An 18,288-nucleotide genomic window follows, 5' to 3' on the forward strand; every position below is an offset into this window, starting at 1 on the left:
CATACTCTCAAGTATGGCACATCAGTGATGCCACATGCCATTTTTTGATGGATATCCTGACAACTTGAATATGTCGAGCTGCAATCAACAAGATTTTCTGTGAGAAATAATAATTAGCATTTTTATATAGTGCCTTTAAAGGTAACTTCACATAATGTTCTTTACATAAGAAAGACAAGATGAAAAATAAAAATAAAAAAAGAACAAATAACAATAAACATTTGAATTTGAAAAAAAATATGGTGACACTTTACAATAAGGTTTAATTTGTTAACATTAGTTAATGCATTTGGTATCATAATATATTAAAATATTATAAAAATATTGCTGTCATTTATTAATGTTAATTTATACATATGCTACTACATTTTAAACAGTTCACTTTGAATAAATTAACATTAGTTAATGTATTGTGAACAAACATGAATTAACAATGACCAACAGTATATTTTAGTGCTGAGTAACGAATAATTGTGATTAATCGCATCCAAAATAAAAGTTTTTGTGTACATATATGTGTGTGTGTACTGTGTATATTTATTATGTATATATAAACACAGTATATATTTAAAATATTTACATGTATTTACATATATAAATATATTTATTAACACACTTTTCTTAAATATATACATGTATATGTGTGTATTTATATATATATATATATGTATATAATAAATATTGCACACATATATTATGTAAACAAAAACTTTTGTTTGTGATTAATTACGATTAATCGTTGTCCAGCATTAGTATATTTAGAAATTAACCTAAATTAAACTAGGTTGTTAATTTTTGTAAAAAAATTGTTGCATTAAGTAAACAAATTAAACCCTTACTGCAGTGTTGTCAAAATGGACAATATTTGGCCAGGATACAACTATTTGAAAATCTGGATTCTGAGGGTGTAAAACAAAAATCAAAACATTGAGAAAATCGCCTTTAAAGTTGTCAAAATGAAGTTCTTAGTAATGCATATTACTAATCAAAAATTAGGTTTTGATATATTTACGGCAGGAAATTTACAAAATATCTTTGCAGAACTTACCTAATATCCTAATGATTTTTGGCCCATACAGTGTATTTTTGGCTATTGTTAAAAATATACCTGTGCTACTTAAGACTGGTTTTGTGGTCCAGGGTCACATTTATCAGTGACAGCATTCAAACCCATTCACCTTAATTTATCATATAAAGAGCAGCTTGAACATTCTTCAAAGCTCTTTAAATTCTCAAATATTATAAGAGGTCCAACGAAAGTTGGGTTTAAATGACATGAGTTGGGTCAAGGATGAACTTTTCTTTAAAATAACCCAGAAATGAACCAGTTCATCTGAAAAATCTTTAAGATCTTTAATCTGTGTGACTATAGGACCTTACAATAGAAAAAAATAAGAAGATTCTTCATTGCTGATGCTAAGGTGCTACAAAGATTCTCTGAATAAGCTTTATTTGTGTTAAGTGTGATATGGGTGGTGGGGGTTGGAGCGGTTTTAACGCTCTAATCCGTCAGCCTGGCTGAGCGCTGTGTGCAGACCTAGGATGAGAGGAGGGTGGGAGAGAAATGGAGGGGAGGGGAGGGGTAATAGAGGAACAAGAGGAGAGAGAGAGAGAGAGAGAGGGCTGAGGTTTGGGGGGGGAGGAGGACAGACGGGAGGAAATGTGTGTGAGAGAGAGATAGAGACAGCAAAGGTTTCCACACTTCTCTCTGAGAGGAAACAAAGAGCGTTTCCAAACCTCAAGCGCCTGACTTCAGGACTCACCCCACGTCCCGACTGTGTCATCTGGCCCTGTGTGACCTCAGCGTGGAGCTGTGCGCCTGTTTCTGGTTCCTGTCTGCCTCTGTGAAGCTGACGGGACTCTGGCTGCAGCATGTGAGCGGGGGAACAGCCTCTGCAGAGCTGCGTCTGTGTGCGGCTTGCGTGGTTGGATGAGTTGTGGGCACGTGCGCCTTCACTGCTGCTGACTCCACTGTGTGGTTTGGCTGACCTACTGCCAGACAGACACACAGAGACACAGACAGACTTCCAGAACGGAGAAAACGCTGCGCTTTAGACTTTCTGTAAGAGTGTTGGACTGGCACCGGATCTTCGGAAATCTTTCACAGGTTTTTCACACCTGCGCTGGCGAGATGTGTTGATCGAGTGGTAAGTGGCTGATGATGGGAAACTTTGACACGTTGTAAAAAGTAATGATCTGCAATTGTTAGCTTAAAGAACTACACTAAAACAATGCTACACTCTTAAAAATAAAGGTTCTTTATCAGCATCGATGGTTCCATGAACAACCCTGAACATCCATGGAAACTTTCAAATGCAGAAAAAGTTCTTTATAGTCAAAAAAGATTTTTAAAATGTTCTTCAAAATGGTTCTTCTATGGCATCACTGCAAAAACACCTTTTTGGAACCTTTATTTCTAAGAGTGTAGTCAGAAATTGATTTTAAATTTCACAAATAATTACAAATGTTAGTTGTATTCCTCATTAGTAAATGATTAGATCACTGGATAAAAGCATGTACTAAATTAATAAATGTAAATGAATTAAAAGTGAATTCTTAAAGTGACTGAAATGTTCTTGTTTAACTTAAGATGCTCCAATGATCTTCCAATAAACAGTGTATTTTGACCAGATTTAACCCATAAAAATTAGTTTTGTTGGTATAAATTGTATTTCAGTTGATTTGCAGATATTAAATATTTTGACTTGAATAAAACCGTTATGTTTTTTTATGTTTGTGAGTGAATTACATCCTCAGAGGAAAATGATATTGAGATAGAGGACTTGTGTCCTCAGCTGTGTTTCGTTTAGGTATCAGCTTTCTCCCAATTTCAGGATACAAATCTGAGACATAAAAATACACACAAATACAGGAAGAATATTGAGGCTGAATGTGGATTGCAAAGCTTAGATACTTTAGTAATGTTTGAGGTTGTATTGAGATTGATTGCTGCCTTGGTATCCTCGCAAATCTGAGCACAGTTTGAGACACCATTGAGATCTCTTTTGAAACTCTAGAGGACACGTGTGAGATTACAGGGGTGTTTTTCATTGGAAAAAAAGTTTGAGAAGTAAGATGATCTCTGTTTGCTCTCCGTTTAATCTCATTGCTGTTGTGGAGAAACAGTTGAGCTTACAAAGATCTCCTTTGTGATTAATCTGTCTTGGGGTTGAATGGTTTTGGATCTTAGATCAGTAATTGCTTCATGATTAAGGAATGCGGGATGTTTTTTTCTAATTCTTTTAAAAAAATCAAGCTCATTAGTCATCTGGTTTTGCCATGCTAGCATGTGTCTGAGTCATTCACGAGAACAATTATGTTTCCTGTCAGAAAAGTTCGATGGTAACAGTTTGTGTAAACCGCAGTAATCACTACCGGTTTGTCCCACTGTGGCTGATCAGAAGACATGGGGTTTGGCAGTGATTATGCCAGGCTGGCACAGGCGTGATGTATGGCAGCAGGGAGAGCGGGTGCAGTGGGCATCAGATGGGTGTAGCTCTGGGAGAGAGGTGTGGTTCATTATTGTCTGGAAATCATTTTTTGATGGCTTTTTCCACTGACCTATTATGTTGATCTCGTGTCACGTTGGTTGAGGTGATTCTGGTGAAGATTCAGTGGTTTTGTGATCTAAGCTGCCACTGTGTAGACACTGGAACCTGGTAAACACTGTGTGTGTGTGTTTGTGTGTGAGAGAGAGAGTTTTGGGGGATGGTGGTGAGAAAGAGGGTGAGATTTGTCTCTCATCTCCTCTTCCTCACACATTCATTTTAAAAACACAAATGGAGCTTGATTGACTAGAGATTTTTCAAGGTTAATGTTTGATTGTTTTATTTATTTACCTACCTACCTAACTTTGCTAATTTAATTAGCATTGTTAGAAACATTTTTTGTTCATGTAGTTTTTTTTTTTTTAAACAAATATATTGCTGGTAAATATCAAGTGTGTGTGTGAGTGTGTTTAAAGGGCAAGAAGCATGTTAATTTCTGTGTCGTAAGCATGTCTTTCATGTCCTCTTACACATACAAAAATCGAATGTACTAGAGTTTGGAGAGATTCTTCAAGACTGAATGTTTTTGTTTTAATTTTTTCATACTGATTTACTAAAGAGGAACAATTTTTGTAATACAGTTCCAAGCTTTATTGTGTATTTCCAGTATTATTGACTTCTTGATGAATTGCTCATGTTCCTGAGTCGCTTATTTAATCTTTGCTAAGTGAATTAACATTGGAAGCATTGTTTTTGCTTGGGCGGTTTCAGATTTTACTGCAGAAATTTGTATTGAATTTAGTATTGTTGCATTTTATATGTGACCCTGGACCACAAAACCAGTCAAAGGGTGAATTTGAAATTGAGATTTATAAACAAATAACCTTTTTATTGATGTATGGTTTGTTAGGATAGGACAAAATCTGGTCTATATGAAAATCTGCAATCTGAGGGTGCAAAAAAAATGAAATATTAAGAAAATCGCCTTTAACGTTGTCCAAATGAAGTTCTTAGCAATGCATATTACTAATCAAACATTAATTTTTGATATATTCATGGTAGGAAATTTACAAAGTATCTTCATGGAACATGATCTTTACTAAATATCCTAATGGTTTTTGGCATAAATTAAAAATTGATCATTTTGACCCATACAATGTATTTTTGGTTATTGCTACAAATATACCCATGCTACTTAAGACTGGATTTGTGGTCCAGGGTTACATATAGCATACAGTAAAACTCTCATCATAAATGCATTAATTTTTCTTGTTGGCAAACCTGTCAAAATAATACAGCTTAACTTGTTCTGAACCAGAACAATCTTTTAACATTCAGGTTTTGTTGTGTCAGTTTACTGCATCATTATTAACAGCCTGACAAACAGATCCTGGGTCTTTCTTTCTTCCTTACGGTGGAGATTTGTTACGCTGATACCATCTCTGAGACTGTATGTGATTGGAATAGACTGAATGCAGACATGAGCAGCTCCCTGCTTCCATAGTGATGGTCCATGCCTAAACGCTGCCTAATCGCCCGGCCCCTCCCATTTGTTCCCAGGGGGTCCTGGGCTCTCTCAGACTGTGGGGTAGGGGCTGTTTAAAGTGATAGGGCTGCACCGGCGGCGCTCATATAGAGACGGCAGCAGCGCAGCAGAAGACACTAGGGATGGTTGCAGCCATCGGGAGGTGAAACGTGTGTGTCTGGTGAGATCCCTCTGTGAAATATGTGCACCTGCGTTGGTGTGTGTGGGTGTGCTTGTGTGTGTGCATGTCTTTGAAGTAGTGTATTCTTATTGGGGATTAAACAAAGCTTTTGGGATTTCCTCAGACGTGTAAACGTACAATAATAATCATGTGTTTTAAAAATGAGATATACTTGTGTTTCAAGAGAGTATCTTCTCACTTTTTTTGGAGCTGTTTTAAGTTGAAGTGTGTATTTTCTGCACTACACTGAAATAAATTTGGTGCAAAAACAATTTTCACTCAAAAAGTGCTAGTAAATTTCACAGTTAATTTCAAACAACACCAAGTAACAGAATGAAATAAATACAGTTGAAGTCAAACGTTTTCCTTGAAGTCAAATTACTTGCAGAATCTGCAAAATATTAAATATTTTACCAAAATAAGAGGGTTCATACAAAATGCATGTCATTTTTTATATTTAGCACTGACCTAAAGAAGATGTTTCACATAAAAGACATTTACATATAGTCGTCAATAGAAAATAATAGTTAAATTTAAAAAATGATCCTGTTCAAAATTTTACATACACTTGATTCGTAATACTGTGTTGTTATCTGAATGATCCAAGCTGTGTTTTGTGGTTGTTGTTTAGTGGTAGTTGTTAATGAGTCCCTTGCTTGTCCTGAACAGTTAAACTGCCTGCTGTTCCTCAGAAAAATCCTTCAGGTCCTACAAATTCTTTGGTTTTTCAGCATTTTTTTGTATTTGAACCCTTTCCAGCAATGACTGTATGATTCTGAGATCATCTTTTCACACTGAGGACAACTGAGGAACTCAAATGCAACTATTACTGATGCTTCAGAAGGAAAAACGATGCACTAAGTGCCAGGGGGTGAAAACTTTTGAACAGAATGAGTATGCATACTTTTTTTTTTTTACTATTTTGCCTAAACATACATATATACATATATATATATATATATATATATATATATATATTTTTTTTTTTTTTTCTTTTAGTAATGCCCTTCAGAAGCTACAGAAGATACTTACATGTTCCCCAGAAAACAAAATCAGTTAAATCCCCCCGGGCACTTAATGCAAGGCTGGAATACACATGCAACTTTAAAATCTGGACAGATTTTTAAACACTAGGCATTATACACTTGCCAGCTTTGTTAATGGTTACAGAAAAAAACTTGTCATTGTTCACTAAATGACTGAGAATCACACATTTCCAGACGTGCACCTCAAACATGAAAAGTCAAAACAAAATGTGTTCTAAAATCAGCTCAAAATATCATGCAAACAACATGTTTGATATCCTCCGACTGGATAAATGCATAGTCTGAAGCTAAAAAAAATGTATGTAGTGTATGAGTCTGTGCTCATCATACACATGATTTTATGTGAGAACTGTCAACTCTGACTACCCAAACTCTGCAGACTGAGACAGACTTTCACTAATGAGAAATGGTATTTTAACGTCAAAGATGTCTCGAATAGACTGATCCTTCCACCTTTGTTGGACGGCAGTCAGCAGTGGACATAATTGGTTGGAATTACCTTATAACCATTGGAAATAAGAAGTTATTGTTCTCTGACATTAATCTTTCTGGTAGGAAAGTAGTGGTGTTCAATAGCTATCAGTCAATTACAGTCATCTGAAGGATGGGGAGAGCGCTGGGAGTTTTGTAGCTGCTCAGAAGCCCATGTGTCACCGGGGCAAGATGGAGTGGCACCTGTAAATGAGAGTCAGCGAGTGTTTCTTCTCTCCAGATTTTCTCATTCTGAGCGGAATGAGAAATTATTCCTCAGGATAGAAATCTGGGTCAGTCTGTGAGTGGAATGCACATAAATACACGTCTGGCGTGCGGTGAGAACTTTATGTAGATGGAGGGACAAGAATGAGAGGACAATTTAAAATAGTGAGTGATGGGCAATAGACAGCAGTCACAGTAATGATGATGATGAGCATGATGATGGTGCAGGAAAAGAAACAGGCAGTTGAGGCATTCTTGGCTTTGCTATACTGTATCATAGGCCTGTACGAAGTCTGTCAGCAAAATATATATATATATATATTTTTTTTTTACCTTTGGCTCATTTAACCGTACTTCATGCAGAATTCTGCAGCTTACCTCAAAGAAATGTACATTTTTCAAAAGAAAAATAATCTTATTATTATTATTTTTGTTTTTTACACTGAATATCCTGTTTTATTCTAAGTCATATAAATGTTTGTAAATGTGAGTTTTAGACACATCTGTTATTCAGTGCATCCCCAGTTTATTCTATTGTCATGAGCCACAACACACTCCTCTTCTTAGGTTTATCTTTGAAGTCAAAATCTCACCTTTGCATTTACACAGTCCAGTTCAGCAGATATAAATTGGCTGGAGTGTGTCTGTGTGGCAGCTGAGGCCACCTGACAGTGCCTCCATCAGCAGCTAATGGCCAGTTCTTATGGTTTGATGTGGGAGGGATGTGCAGCTGATCCCCATCCATACCACCGTCACCTCTTATTCACCGCACACACGGGGGCAGCTCATTGACCTTTGACTTTTATCTTCAAGCGCTCTGAACTAGAGCATCATTTCAAACTGAATCTTTACAAACAAAATCTCAAAGCTACTGCTGTGGGGCTGATCATTAGCCAGATGTTCTCATTATTCAGAATTACCTTTTTTGATTACTAAATACATTTTTGATAGTAATGGTCGTGGTCAATGGCTATTGTAAAGGTGTGGTCAGATTAGCAACATTTTGGCAACAAAATCCATTGTCAGTAGTGTAGCGATGTATGAAGCACATCTTGCACAAAAGCCATTTTCAAACCAAGCAGCTCTGAGTTGTCTTAGTGTGGCAAATTCATGTGAACACAGTTCTGAATCTTTTTTTTTTTTTTGCCTAAAGTAATATGTTCTATATATATATATATATATATATATATATATATATATTGCAATGCCTGATTAATGGATATCTATTTATGTATATTTAAATGGTATTGAGCAATATTGATCATAAAATGACAGATAATGGATTTTTGATTAATGAAATTGAGTGCATGCCTATTTCCTATATATATATATATATATATATATATTATATTTACATTACTTATTCCATTATCTAGCACTCACTTAAATTGATATTTTAAAACATGAATAATTTAATAACACTATTGAGTGTCATCTTTAGCAAATCTCAAAATAAACATTCACTTTTCATACTGTGTATTATAATGTTGTGATGCCTAAACATGTAGCATTTAACATAATTGATTGTATTTATTTGTTTGTTTGTTTATTATGTGTTTGTTTATATATTTAATTTTATTTGAGTTAAAATAGTTAAAAAATTATATGAGCCATTTATCGGTTATTATATTGCCTATATTGGCTTAAAAGTATCGGCACATTGATTTTAGATATTTGTGTTTTATTTTTAACTTATTTAGACAAAACAGCATAGAATTTTAATATCAGACATTTATTGCTTTCCAGCCTTAACATGAAAAAAAAACGAATTATCGGCTTATTAGTATTGCTTGATTTATTTCAAATTTTAGTGCTTTATTTTTGACAAAATAGCTTAGAATTATAAGCCATTTATCAGTTATTGGCTTTAACATTAAAAAATGATCAGTCTACTGGTATTGACCAACTGATTTTAATATTTATTGTGTTTTCTTTTTTAAATGTAAATAAAATAGTTTAGAATTTTAATATCATTTATCGGTTATTGGCCTTAACATGAAAAAAAAAAAAGGAATTATTCGCTATCAGTATTGGTGGATTTATTGTACTTTTTAATGCTTTATTTTTTACAAAAAATTGGTTATTGGCCCTAACATGGGGAAAAAAATCTATATATATCGGTTTATTGGTAACTGATTTTAGCTTTTATTTTATTTTTTATTTTTTTTAACCATTTAAGCCATTTATCAGTAATTGGCCTTAACATGAAAAAAATAATTATCAGCTTATCAGTATCGGACAATTATTATTTCAGGTTTTAGTGCTTTATTTTTCACAATATAGCATAAATTATAAGCCACTTGTCGGTTATTGGCCTTAACATGAAAAAAAATTATTGGTTTATTGGTATTGACCAATTTTTGGCTTATCAGTATATTTCGATTTATTTTAGTTTTTAGTATTTCATTTTTTAAAAAATAGCATAGAATTATAAGCCATTTATCAGTTTTTTGGTATTGACCAAAATGATTTTTGCTTTTAGTGTTTTTTAGTTTGTTTGTTATTAGTTATCTAGAGAAAATAGTTTAAAATGTTTAAATCAGCAAATTATGCTTATCAGACTTAACATGGAAAAAAATATATATGCTTATCATTATCAGCTGATTGATTTTAGTTTTTAGCATTTTATTTTAAATTTATTTAGACAAAATATATTATTTTTACATTAGCTGTTTATCGGCTAACTTAAAACGATGGTGCATTCCTATAAAATACATACTATTGTAAGATGCGCTTTTTCTCCACACTGTATTCAGTACATATACTTCATCTTCAGTAGTCTGTGGCACAGCACTGTGGCCTGGATGAGCTGAGGTCTCCTGTAACAGAAGGAGGTAGTTCAGAGAGGTAGTGTAGGCAGGAGAATAGTTGACCATTGTGTGTTGCACCACGCTCTGTGTTTGAGCAGACAATGCATGCGTCAGGTCAGCTGCCTGAGCTCAGCTACAGTAGCGCATTGTTTGCATGATCCACATCTCACTCTGGAGACAGTAGACCTCTCAGCTCTTGATGGTGACTCAGGGGCATCTGTACACACTGGCGACAGTGTCTGCCGATCACACCTCGGCTGCCGCCCGCTGAAAATCTCAGTTATTCCGCCTGTCTGTGAACTCATCCATCTTTCTCGATGACAAGCCTATTTCTATCTTTCGATGTCAACTTTGGCACATCTTTGAGGTAAATTTATGGGGTTTAGTGGCTGTTGTGAACTGCAGGTTAGCTGTGTTGACTGGTGACCCAGCTGTTTGAGCGGTATGTTTTCCCAGCGCCCCCCTCCCAGTGATATGTGGAGGTTTTTATCATCCTGCCCGGACGGCTGGGAAAGACGCGGGGAGGAGAATGTGTCAGAGACTGTTTGGGAGCCTCACTTTTCTTTAGTGGTGTCAGTCAGCAGGGCCATGGCCTCCACGCTGAATCAATATGGCTTTTGTTGGAGGAGAAAAAGCTCCTTTACAGACCGGGATCTTGGAGTGAAGCAGGGCGATACAGGATAACAAGGGAATAAGCATCCCGACACAAGGTTTCAACATTCCCAAACTGCTCCAATGTGACACATTTAGCAGCGTCCAAGTTCATTTTCAATCCTAGCATCTTTGATTTCTCAAAGCCACAGCTCTGTCATACTCCAACAAACCAGTCAATGTGACCTGATTGGTTGGTTCACTTGGGGTTGTTCATTGATTTCATGCTTATTTGGCCTGTTTTATCATTATAATGTCTGATTGTGGGTTTCATGTCAATAATCCCAGCTGTGCGCTTGCTATAATAACTGTCAGACATCTCATATACTCATACCCCACCGCACAGACTCCATCCATTTATCCATCCATCTACCAGGAGAAAGACTCAACTGACCGTGACAGCCACAAATGGGGCTATTTTGCTGTTTTCAGCTTCATATTTGGCAATCGCATGGTTTTGTCTCTCATATGTTTGATTTTCAGTGTTTATTTCTTCTTCATGTGATTGAGGAGCAACTGAAGTGTGGCAGGCTGAGGTCTGCTCGTGCCATTGTGGTGGCATTGCTGATCGGAAAGGTCTCCATTAGTTTATAAAATTGCGTGTATCTTAGACAGCCTGTAATTAGACCCGTGTATCAGAGCCCAGACTGCTGTCAGCAATATCTGCTGGTGGAATAAACAGGAGGAAAAATTGTTCCAAGTGTGTCAGTAAAATGATATTTTTATGACTGTTTATGAACAAAAATTCAGTAATTCTCAGCTGATTTATTAAACATCTGCTAGAAGTGTCTAGCGCAGTACATTAAAAGTAATGTGTCTAGGGTTGAAGGTTTGTTTTAGATTAGTACATGCTTCCTAATTCTGTTGAATAGTACAGGGTTGGTAAGATTGTTTTTAGTTGGTTGTTAAGTTTAGGTATAGGGTAGGATTGAGTGATCTAAAATATGCAGAATAATATTTTATTCTTTATGTGTTTTATAAGCACTAATACAGTTGAGGTCAAAAATAAGAGGGATCATACAATGCATGTTATTGTTTATTTAGTACTGACCTGAAAAGATATTTCACATAAAAGATGTTTACAGCCCATTCAAAAGTTTACTTCTAAATACTGTCTTGTTACCTGAATGATCCACACTGTGTCTTTTTGTTTAATGATAGTTGTTCATGAGTCCCTTGTTTGTCCTAAACAGTTAAACTGTCTGCTGTTCTTCGGAAATATCCTTCAGGTTGGTTTTATAGCATTTTTGTGTATTTGAACCCTTTCCAACAATGGCTGTATGATTTTGAGATCCATCTTTTCACACTGAGGACAACTGAGGGACTCATATGCAACTATTGCAGAAGGTTCAAATGCTCACTGATGCTCCAGAAGGAAACACGATGGATTAAGAGCTGGGGGTGAAAACTTTTGGAATTTGAAGACCAGGATAAATTTACAGTATCTTAAAATTGTGTCTTCTGGGAAACATGTGACTACCCAGGTGAAAAAAACAGCATATGCTGGTAGGTATGTTTTGATGCTGGGATGCTGGTTAGGTATGTTTTGATGCTGGTTTATGCTGGTCCTTTGCTGGTTTATGCTGGTCATGTTGCTGGTCAAGGACCAGCATCAACCAGCAAAGGACCAGCATAAACCAGCATATGCTGGTTTTTTCAACAGGGAGGGGATGTAAACTTTTGAACTGGGTGATTTTTTTTTTTTATAAATTCAACTATTATTTTCTCTTGTGGACTATATGTAAACATTTTTTTTAATGTGAAATATCTTATTCAGGTCAGTACTAAATAACATGCATTTTGTATGATGCCTTTTACTTACGTAAACTAATTCACATTTTTAATGATTCTGAAAGGGAAATGCAAACTTTTGACCTTAACTGTAAACAGTCAATATGTTAGTAATATCCATGCTAATAAGCAACTAGTTAATAGTTAGAACTGGTCCTTAAAATAAAGTGTTGCCTAAAAATTTATTGTCAAATAACCGTCTTGTCAGATATTATGAAATATGATTTCATATCACTAAATCAACTTGACTATATTTAGCTATGTCAACAAAAATAACTTTCAAGAGTAAAAGTAGATAAAAAGCTCCTTAAGGAGGTAGTATTGACTTGTCATCAGGGTTGTTTTGAAAACTAAAGATTTTTTTAGTAAATGACATTTAAAAACTCAGGTATGAGTGAACATTGGAAGCCTTTGTGATACTGGGAATTCGTGTTTGTGCAGCCAGTTTGCTGTTACTAAGTGGTAGTTGGATGTTTACGGGACGTGCGGAGCTCAGTGCACCAGCGGTCTGGTGAACTTTCTCTGTGCCCTGCTGTGCCAGGCTGATGGGCTGACGCTGAGCAATGTGATGCCAGCTTTTCAAACACAGAATACATGATTCATCACAATCCTTTTGTTTCTCTCTCTCTGTAGGTGACATCACACAGAAAGGCTATGAAAAGAAAAGAGGGAAATTATTGGCGCCCTACATACCCCAGATACAAGGTAAACAACTCACTCTTAACTGCAAATCCACTATTTAATCAACTATTTTAGCATACGGTGCATGTCTAGGTTGTAAAATCTTCACTCGTCACCCCTTCGACCTTCATGAGAGGTCCGCATTTTACTGCGGTCTGGATTGATCTGAAATACATGCGTGGTTTCGGTACTGTCAAGGATACTCTGAGCTAATGGAAACAATGTGTGTGTCTCTCTGGGGAATAGAAGTTGTCCACGCTATAAAACTAAAATCTAAGTGCAGGGTTCAAACTGCTTCAAACTCTCAATTATGTGGTGTGTGTCTTTGTTGTTTGGTTTAGGGTGGCTAGCAACAGCCCATATATCCAAGCACGATATCTCTTTTGAAATGCAGAATATAGATGTGACAATTATTTATAGCTCTTTGCTCTTTCGCATCTAAAATGTAAGAAATCATTCCCTATTTTAGGGCCTGAGCACTGGTGGTGCGACAACCCTATTGCAATTGCTCAGTTTCTTCTTCTTCTTCTTCTTCTTCTTCTTCTTCTTCTTCTTCTTCTCCTTCTTCTTCTTCTCCTTCTCCAAAATGAGTTGCATATTTGAGGGCCTAAACATGCTTGAAAACTCAATTTACGTGACAATTTACATCTGATATGGGTGTGGCCATATCTATGGGTGTGGTTATACCTGAAGTGGGTGTTGCAAAATGGCTCGATAGTGCCACCTATAAAATTTAAACTAAATTCAGTAAACACATGAAAGACACCAATATCTACAATAAAGTCCCCCAGTAGAAAGTTGAATCCCAATAGGAAGTCAGTCATTTTTATTTTATTTATTTATTTATTTTTTGGACAAATTTTGATGTTTTTGCCATTTTCATGTGTTGTGTTTAAATGAACTCATAGGGATTTAAACAGATTAACACCAAATTTGGTCAGTCTAATCTAAAGCCCTTTGTGACATTAAAGTGTGAAGATCTTGAGTTTTCTTTGAAGGGCGTGTCCATGGTGGCCTGACAAACTTCGATGTTTCGCCATGCAACAGGAATTCGTTAGAATTCAGGCATACAATATCCAATCTGCACCAAACTTCACCAAAACTTCACCAAACTTTACGCCCATGCCCATAATTAGTTAAAGGTGCAATATTGAGAAATGCAGTCAGAATTGCAAGATATAAACTCATAATTGTGAGTTATAAAGTCAGAATTGAGGGATATAAACTTTTTTCTTGCAATTGTGGGTTTATATCTCCCAATTCTTACTTTTTTTATTGCAATTCTGACTATTTTTCTCAGGTTTGTGAGATAATCCGAATTGGGACTTTATTTCTCAGAATTTTGAGTTCATAATTTAGTTTTGTTGTTTTTTTTTTGTTTTGTTTTGTTTTTTACTTTATAACTCACAATTTCGAGTTTATATCACGCAATAACCCTTTGTTTTTTGTTTTTTTTTAAATCAGTGGTGGAAATGGGTTTCCATATGCTGATGTAAATAAAAAACAATAGACTGTAAGCAATAAACTGAAATTGTTATTATTCAAAGAAAAGCTTGCTCTCTGACATTTTTCTAAAATATTGTCTCAACATTTTATGTGTATAATACAGATATTTTTTTTTGTTTTTCATCAATACTGTTATGATTCTGTAACCTGCCATATTTGAAAAGAAAAAAAAAATACAAATTCAAAATGATTTGAGGGTGAATAAATCAAGACGTACTAACATTTAGAATTAATTTTAGTAGAATTTTAGTGTATGTTTTAGTAATTTTATGTACTTTTTATTAATATTATTATTATTATTATTATTTTTTTTTTTTTTTTTTTTTTTTTTTTTTTTTAGTTTTAGTACTTTTTTTATTTTTTATTTTAGTATTTATCCAAGACAACATTTCTAATTTTTGGTTACAATTAAGGTTTTCATTTAATATTTACAGCTATTTTTTTGTCTATTTTTTTTTTAGCTTTACTTCAGTTACCAAAAATTATTTTTTGATAATTTTAGTTTTATAGTTAGCAGTAACATCAAAAAAAGCAACAGTGAGAACTGTAACATAAGAAGAGTTTACATGTTACAGTATCTCCTCCATCCCAGATCAGTGGCATCTTATCTGGTGATTTTGTTCACACGTGAGGGTCAATATTTAGACTGCTCGCCTGTGTCCTAACAACCCCCTCAGGGCTCTCTCCCTCACTGGATGCTATATGACAAGCTCAATCTATATTCCTTGTGTATGTTTAATTTTAGAATGGCCCTGCATAAATATTTTATGATAGTTGCGGTGGCTTGTGGAAAAGTGAACGTCTGTCTGGGCCGCCGCTCAATATTTTCGGTTTGGCTTTGAAACAGGAAATTAGGACTTCATTTTAAATTAGCCTCACAGCAGAGATGTCTCTCCATTGTGGGGTTTGTCTTTGTCATTTCCTAAGCTGGCTGACAGACCTCCACACTTTCTTCCATAATCCTCAGAGAAAACCTAAGAAGCCTTTGTTTCTTGAAACTCTGTCCTTGTGAAAAAGCAGTACACTTTTTTTTGGAAATAAAGAATATATTTACTGTGTGAACTGAATGTTATATTTCTTGACACTTAATTGCATGTTAATTGCAATTAAATGAAAATGTATTATTGTTTAAATGTGCATTAAATGCAATTAGCTGAACTTCACAGTGATTACCTCAGACCAAAGAAGAAAATGGCACACAATTTGTGCTGGAAAGTTCTATTAACAGTATTGTACTCATGCACTAGGGCTGAACAAATCTAAGTAGCTAAGCTATTTCTTATGTAAGCAAGATTGGTTAATAACAAAGCCTGTTTCTGTTTCTCAGTTCAGTTCTTCATTTAACCAGATCTCATATCTACCTTTTTATGTAACTCATTAAAGTTCATTACAATCAAGACCTCATTAAGACTGGCACATCTCCTAAAAATCTTCTAATTGTCACATTGTGGCATCTTGTGAAACATTGCGTCCAGATCTGACTAGTAACAATCATCTGGAAGCAGAAATGTGATTGGCTGGTTGTCAGCCAACTGTGAAGGGACATTTTTTTGCTTAGCAACTGGACAGAGCTACTTGTAACATTTATGCCTCTGTTATCTTTGCACATAGTTGAGCTTTTGTGAAGCCATGCTGTTGAGATCACACACGCTATCAGGACAATGTATCAGCGGTTCTGGATAGGTTGTGCATTTTAGCTTTTACGAACCAGAGTCTCTCATTTTGTTTGATGCTGCAGACTGTGTCTTACTGTCCTTACATGACTTTTCCATTCGTAAGCTTTTGTTGAGTTAAGCAGGATTGGAGGTTTTGAGGTGGAGTGTTTCCCAGAACTAGAGCCAAATGAAGTAAGCATGTCCTGTTCGGTCCTCACAGGACCCAAAACTGATAGAAACAGCAGGGCTCTTAGTATAAACTGTATTATAATGCTATTACCATGCAGTTATTGGAAAGACCTAAAGCAGTTAAGATAGTCTTAATAACAGATTTTTATAATACATGTTTAAAGGAATAACAGTCATGTTTGCAACAGAAGTCTATGGGGAAAAGACAGTCTAGAAGGTTTAAAAGTAGAAACGAGCAGCTTGGACTTAAAAGCACTTATAGTAAATCTTCCATTCACAGAAGTGTGGTATTCAAGCTGTGAACCTGTCTGAATTGTGATTTTAGTGGTGAAACTGCTGTTCTACTGTAGTTTGAACTCAAGTCATGGCAAGTTTGGGGTAGGTAATATTTAGGGGTTCAAGCGCGTAGCACAGAAAACTTATTGTAATTGTTAGAATGGTCACAAATCAGTGATCTCCACATAAAACTGATCATGCAGACCAAACCGTAAGTCATAGAGACTTGAAACTTGGAGGGATGGTAGTACTCACACTGACTACAACGTGACCAAGGCTCACACCAATCAGCCTGGCGGAAGCTCTACAGCAAACAAAAGTACGAAATTGCTCATAACTCTTAAACCGACAGTCACAGATGTCTTATGTCGTTGGAATCCTTGGCTAATGGCAGACAAAACGATTTGATCATGAGCCTGGCGAAATTTTTTTGGAAAATTTTTTTGGAAAAACCTACTAGTCCTAGGTTTTTTACCCGATTGGAAGCAAACCAGTGCGGAAAGATTCTCTGGAGAGTGAATATCATAATTATTAAAAAATGTTGAACTGTCGACTCACCGTCACAAAGGGATGCCAAAACATTCAAAAGGGCCAGGGCCACTTTTAGTAAACTGCTAAATGGAATATACACTTGTGGCACTTTGGACCCTCCATGGTCTTGGTCCAAAGTGCCACAAGTGTATATGAGTACAGTAAATTAATTGCGTAATTGCGTTGGCAGACAAAGTGTGAGCACAAGGTTAACAGAGGCTGATCGGAATGAAAGTTGGTGGGCCTGTTTGACTCACGGCCCCAAAGGTCTGAGAGAAATTTGAAAAAAATCGGCCACTGGGGGGCAATATATTGCATTTTTCAAGGGCGTAAACGATTGTGATATTTGCATCATATGATGGACCTACTCATTCAACTTCTAGAACCACTGCTCTCAATCAAATTGTTTGTTAAATGATTGAGAAGATGTCAAAAACCTACTTTTGTGAACTAGTCCTAGTTTTTTTGCTCAATCTGGAAAAAAACACTATAGTAGAATTCTCTGGACTCTCTAGGTTAATAATTATCCAAAAAATTTACCCAAAATACTATAAAGCCTAAAGAAAAACTCTAAATGAAACCTGGTGAGCACTTGAGACAGGTGATTCTAAACAAGCATGCAACGTTTTAAGGAGATCGGACCAGAGTTTTTTAAGTTATAAAAGTTGAAAAGACTTTATTCCTATGGTAAATGGCCTGGATTTGCTAAAAATGTGTTTGTTTTTTTAATCATTGATTTAGGTGGGTACAGCCTTGCTAAATAATGTGTAATGTCTTTTTCCTTATATGCATAAATGCCTCAAGCATTTGAACCCCAGTAATTGCTGTTTGCAGCTATATTTTTTATTGTTTTTGAAATAAGTCTCTTATGTTTATCAAGACTGCACTTAGAAAGAACAGATTTTTTTTAAAATGTAAATATTTTGTGATAATTTAAAAGTCTTTACTGTCACTTTTGTACAATTTAATGCATCCTAACTCTGACCCAAACCCTAATCCTATAGACCATAGTAAGTGTATTACTGTAAACACTATTTTTCATTAAAAAAAAAAATAATCAAAAGCATACATGAAACTTACTAAAACATCATTTTAATAATACTTTTAAAAATCATTATCGATTAAAAAAAAACATTAAGAGACTATTTACAAAAAAGTCTACTGATCCCAAAATGGTCCTACAGTTGGAAATGCCTGCGTTCGTAGGTCTGTTGGTTAAATATGTGACCTCTCCTGAGCTCAGTTTGGTTGTTTAGGGTTAT

At 35.4% G+C, this 18,288-nt stretch overlaps 1 protein-coding gene across 5 annotated transcripts in view; it reads left to right on the forward strand.

Moving 5' to 3' along the window:
- Nucleotides 1-18,288, forward strand: part of dip2a (disco-interacting protein 2 homolog A) — a 139,210-nt gene that overhangs the window by 79,819 nt on the left and 41,103 nt on the right. For 4 of the 5 annotated variants that reach the window (XM_051119267.1, XM_051119270.1, XM_051119269.1 and 1 more), the window contains one exon: nucleotides 12,822-12,893. In XM_051119267.1, coding sequence (XP_050975224.1) covers nucleotides 12,822-12,893 — 72 coding nt within the window. Of the gene's footprint in view, nucleotides 1-1,712; nucleotides 2,148-12,821; nucleotides 12,894-18,288 lie in introns of those variants that run through there. The other variant, XM_051119271.1, reaches the window with a different exon arrangement.

Source organism: Labeo rohita, chromosome 9, assembly GCF_022985175.1.
Source record: "Labeo rohita strain BAU-BD-2019 chromosome 9, IGBB_LRoh.1.0, whole genome shotgun sequence".
NCBI lineage: Eukaryota > Metazoa > Chordata > Actinopteri > Cypriniformes > Cyprinidae > Labeo > Labeo rohita.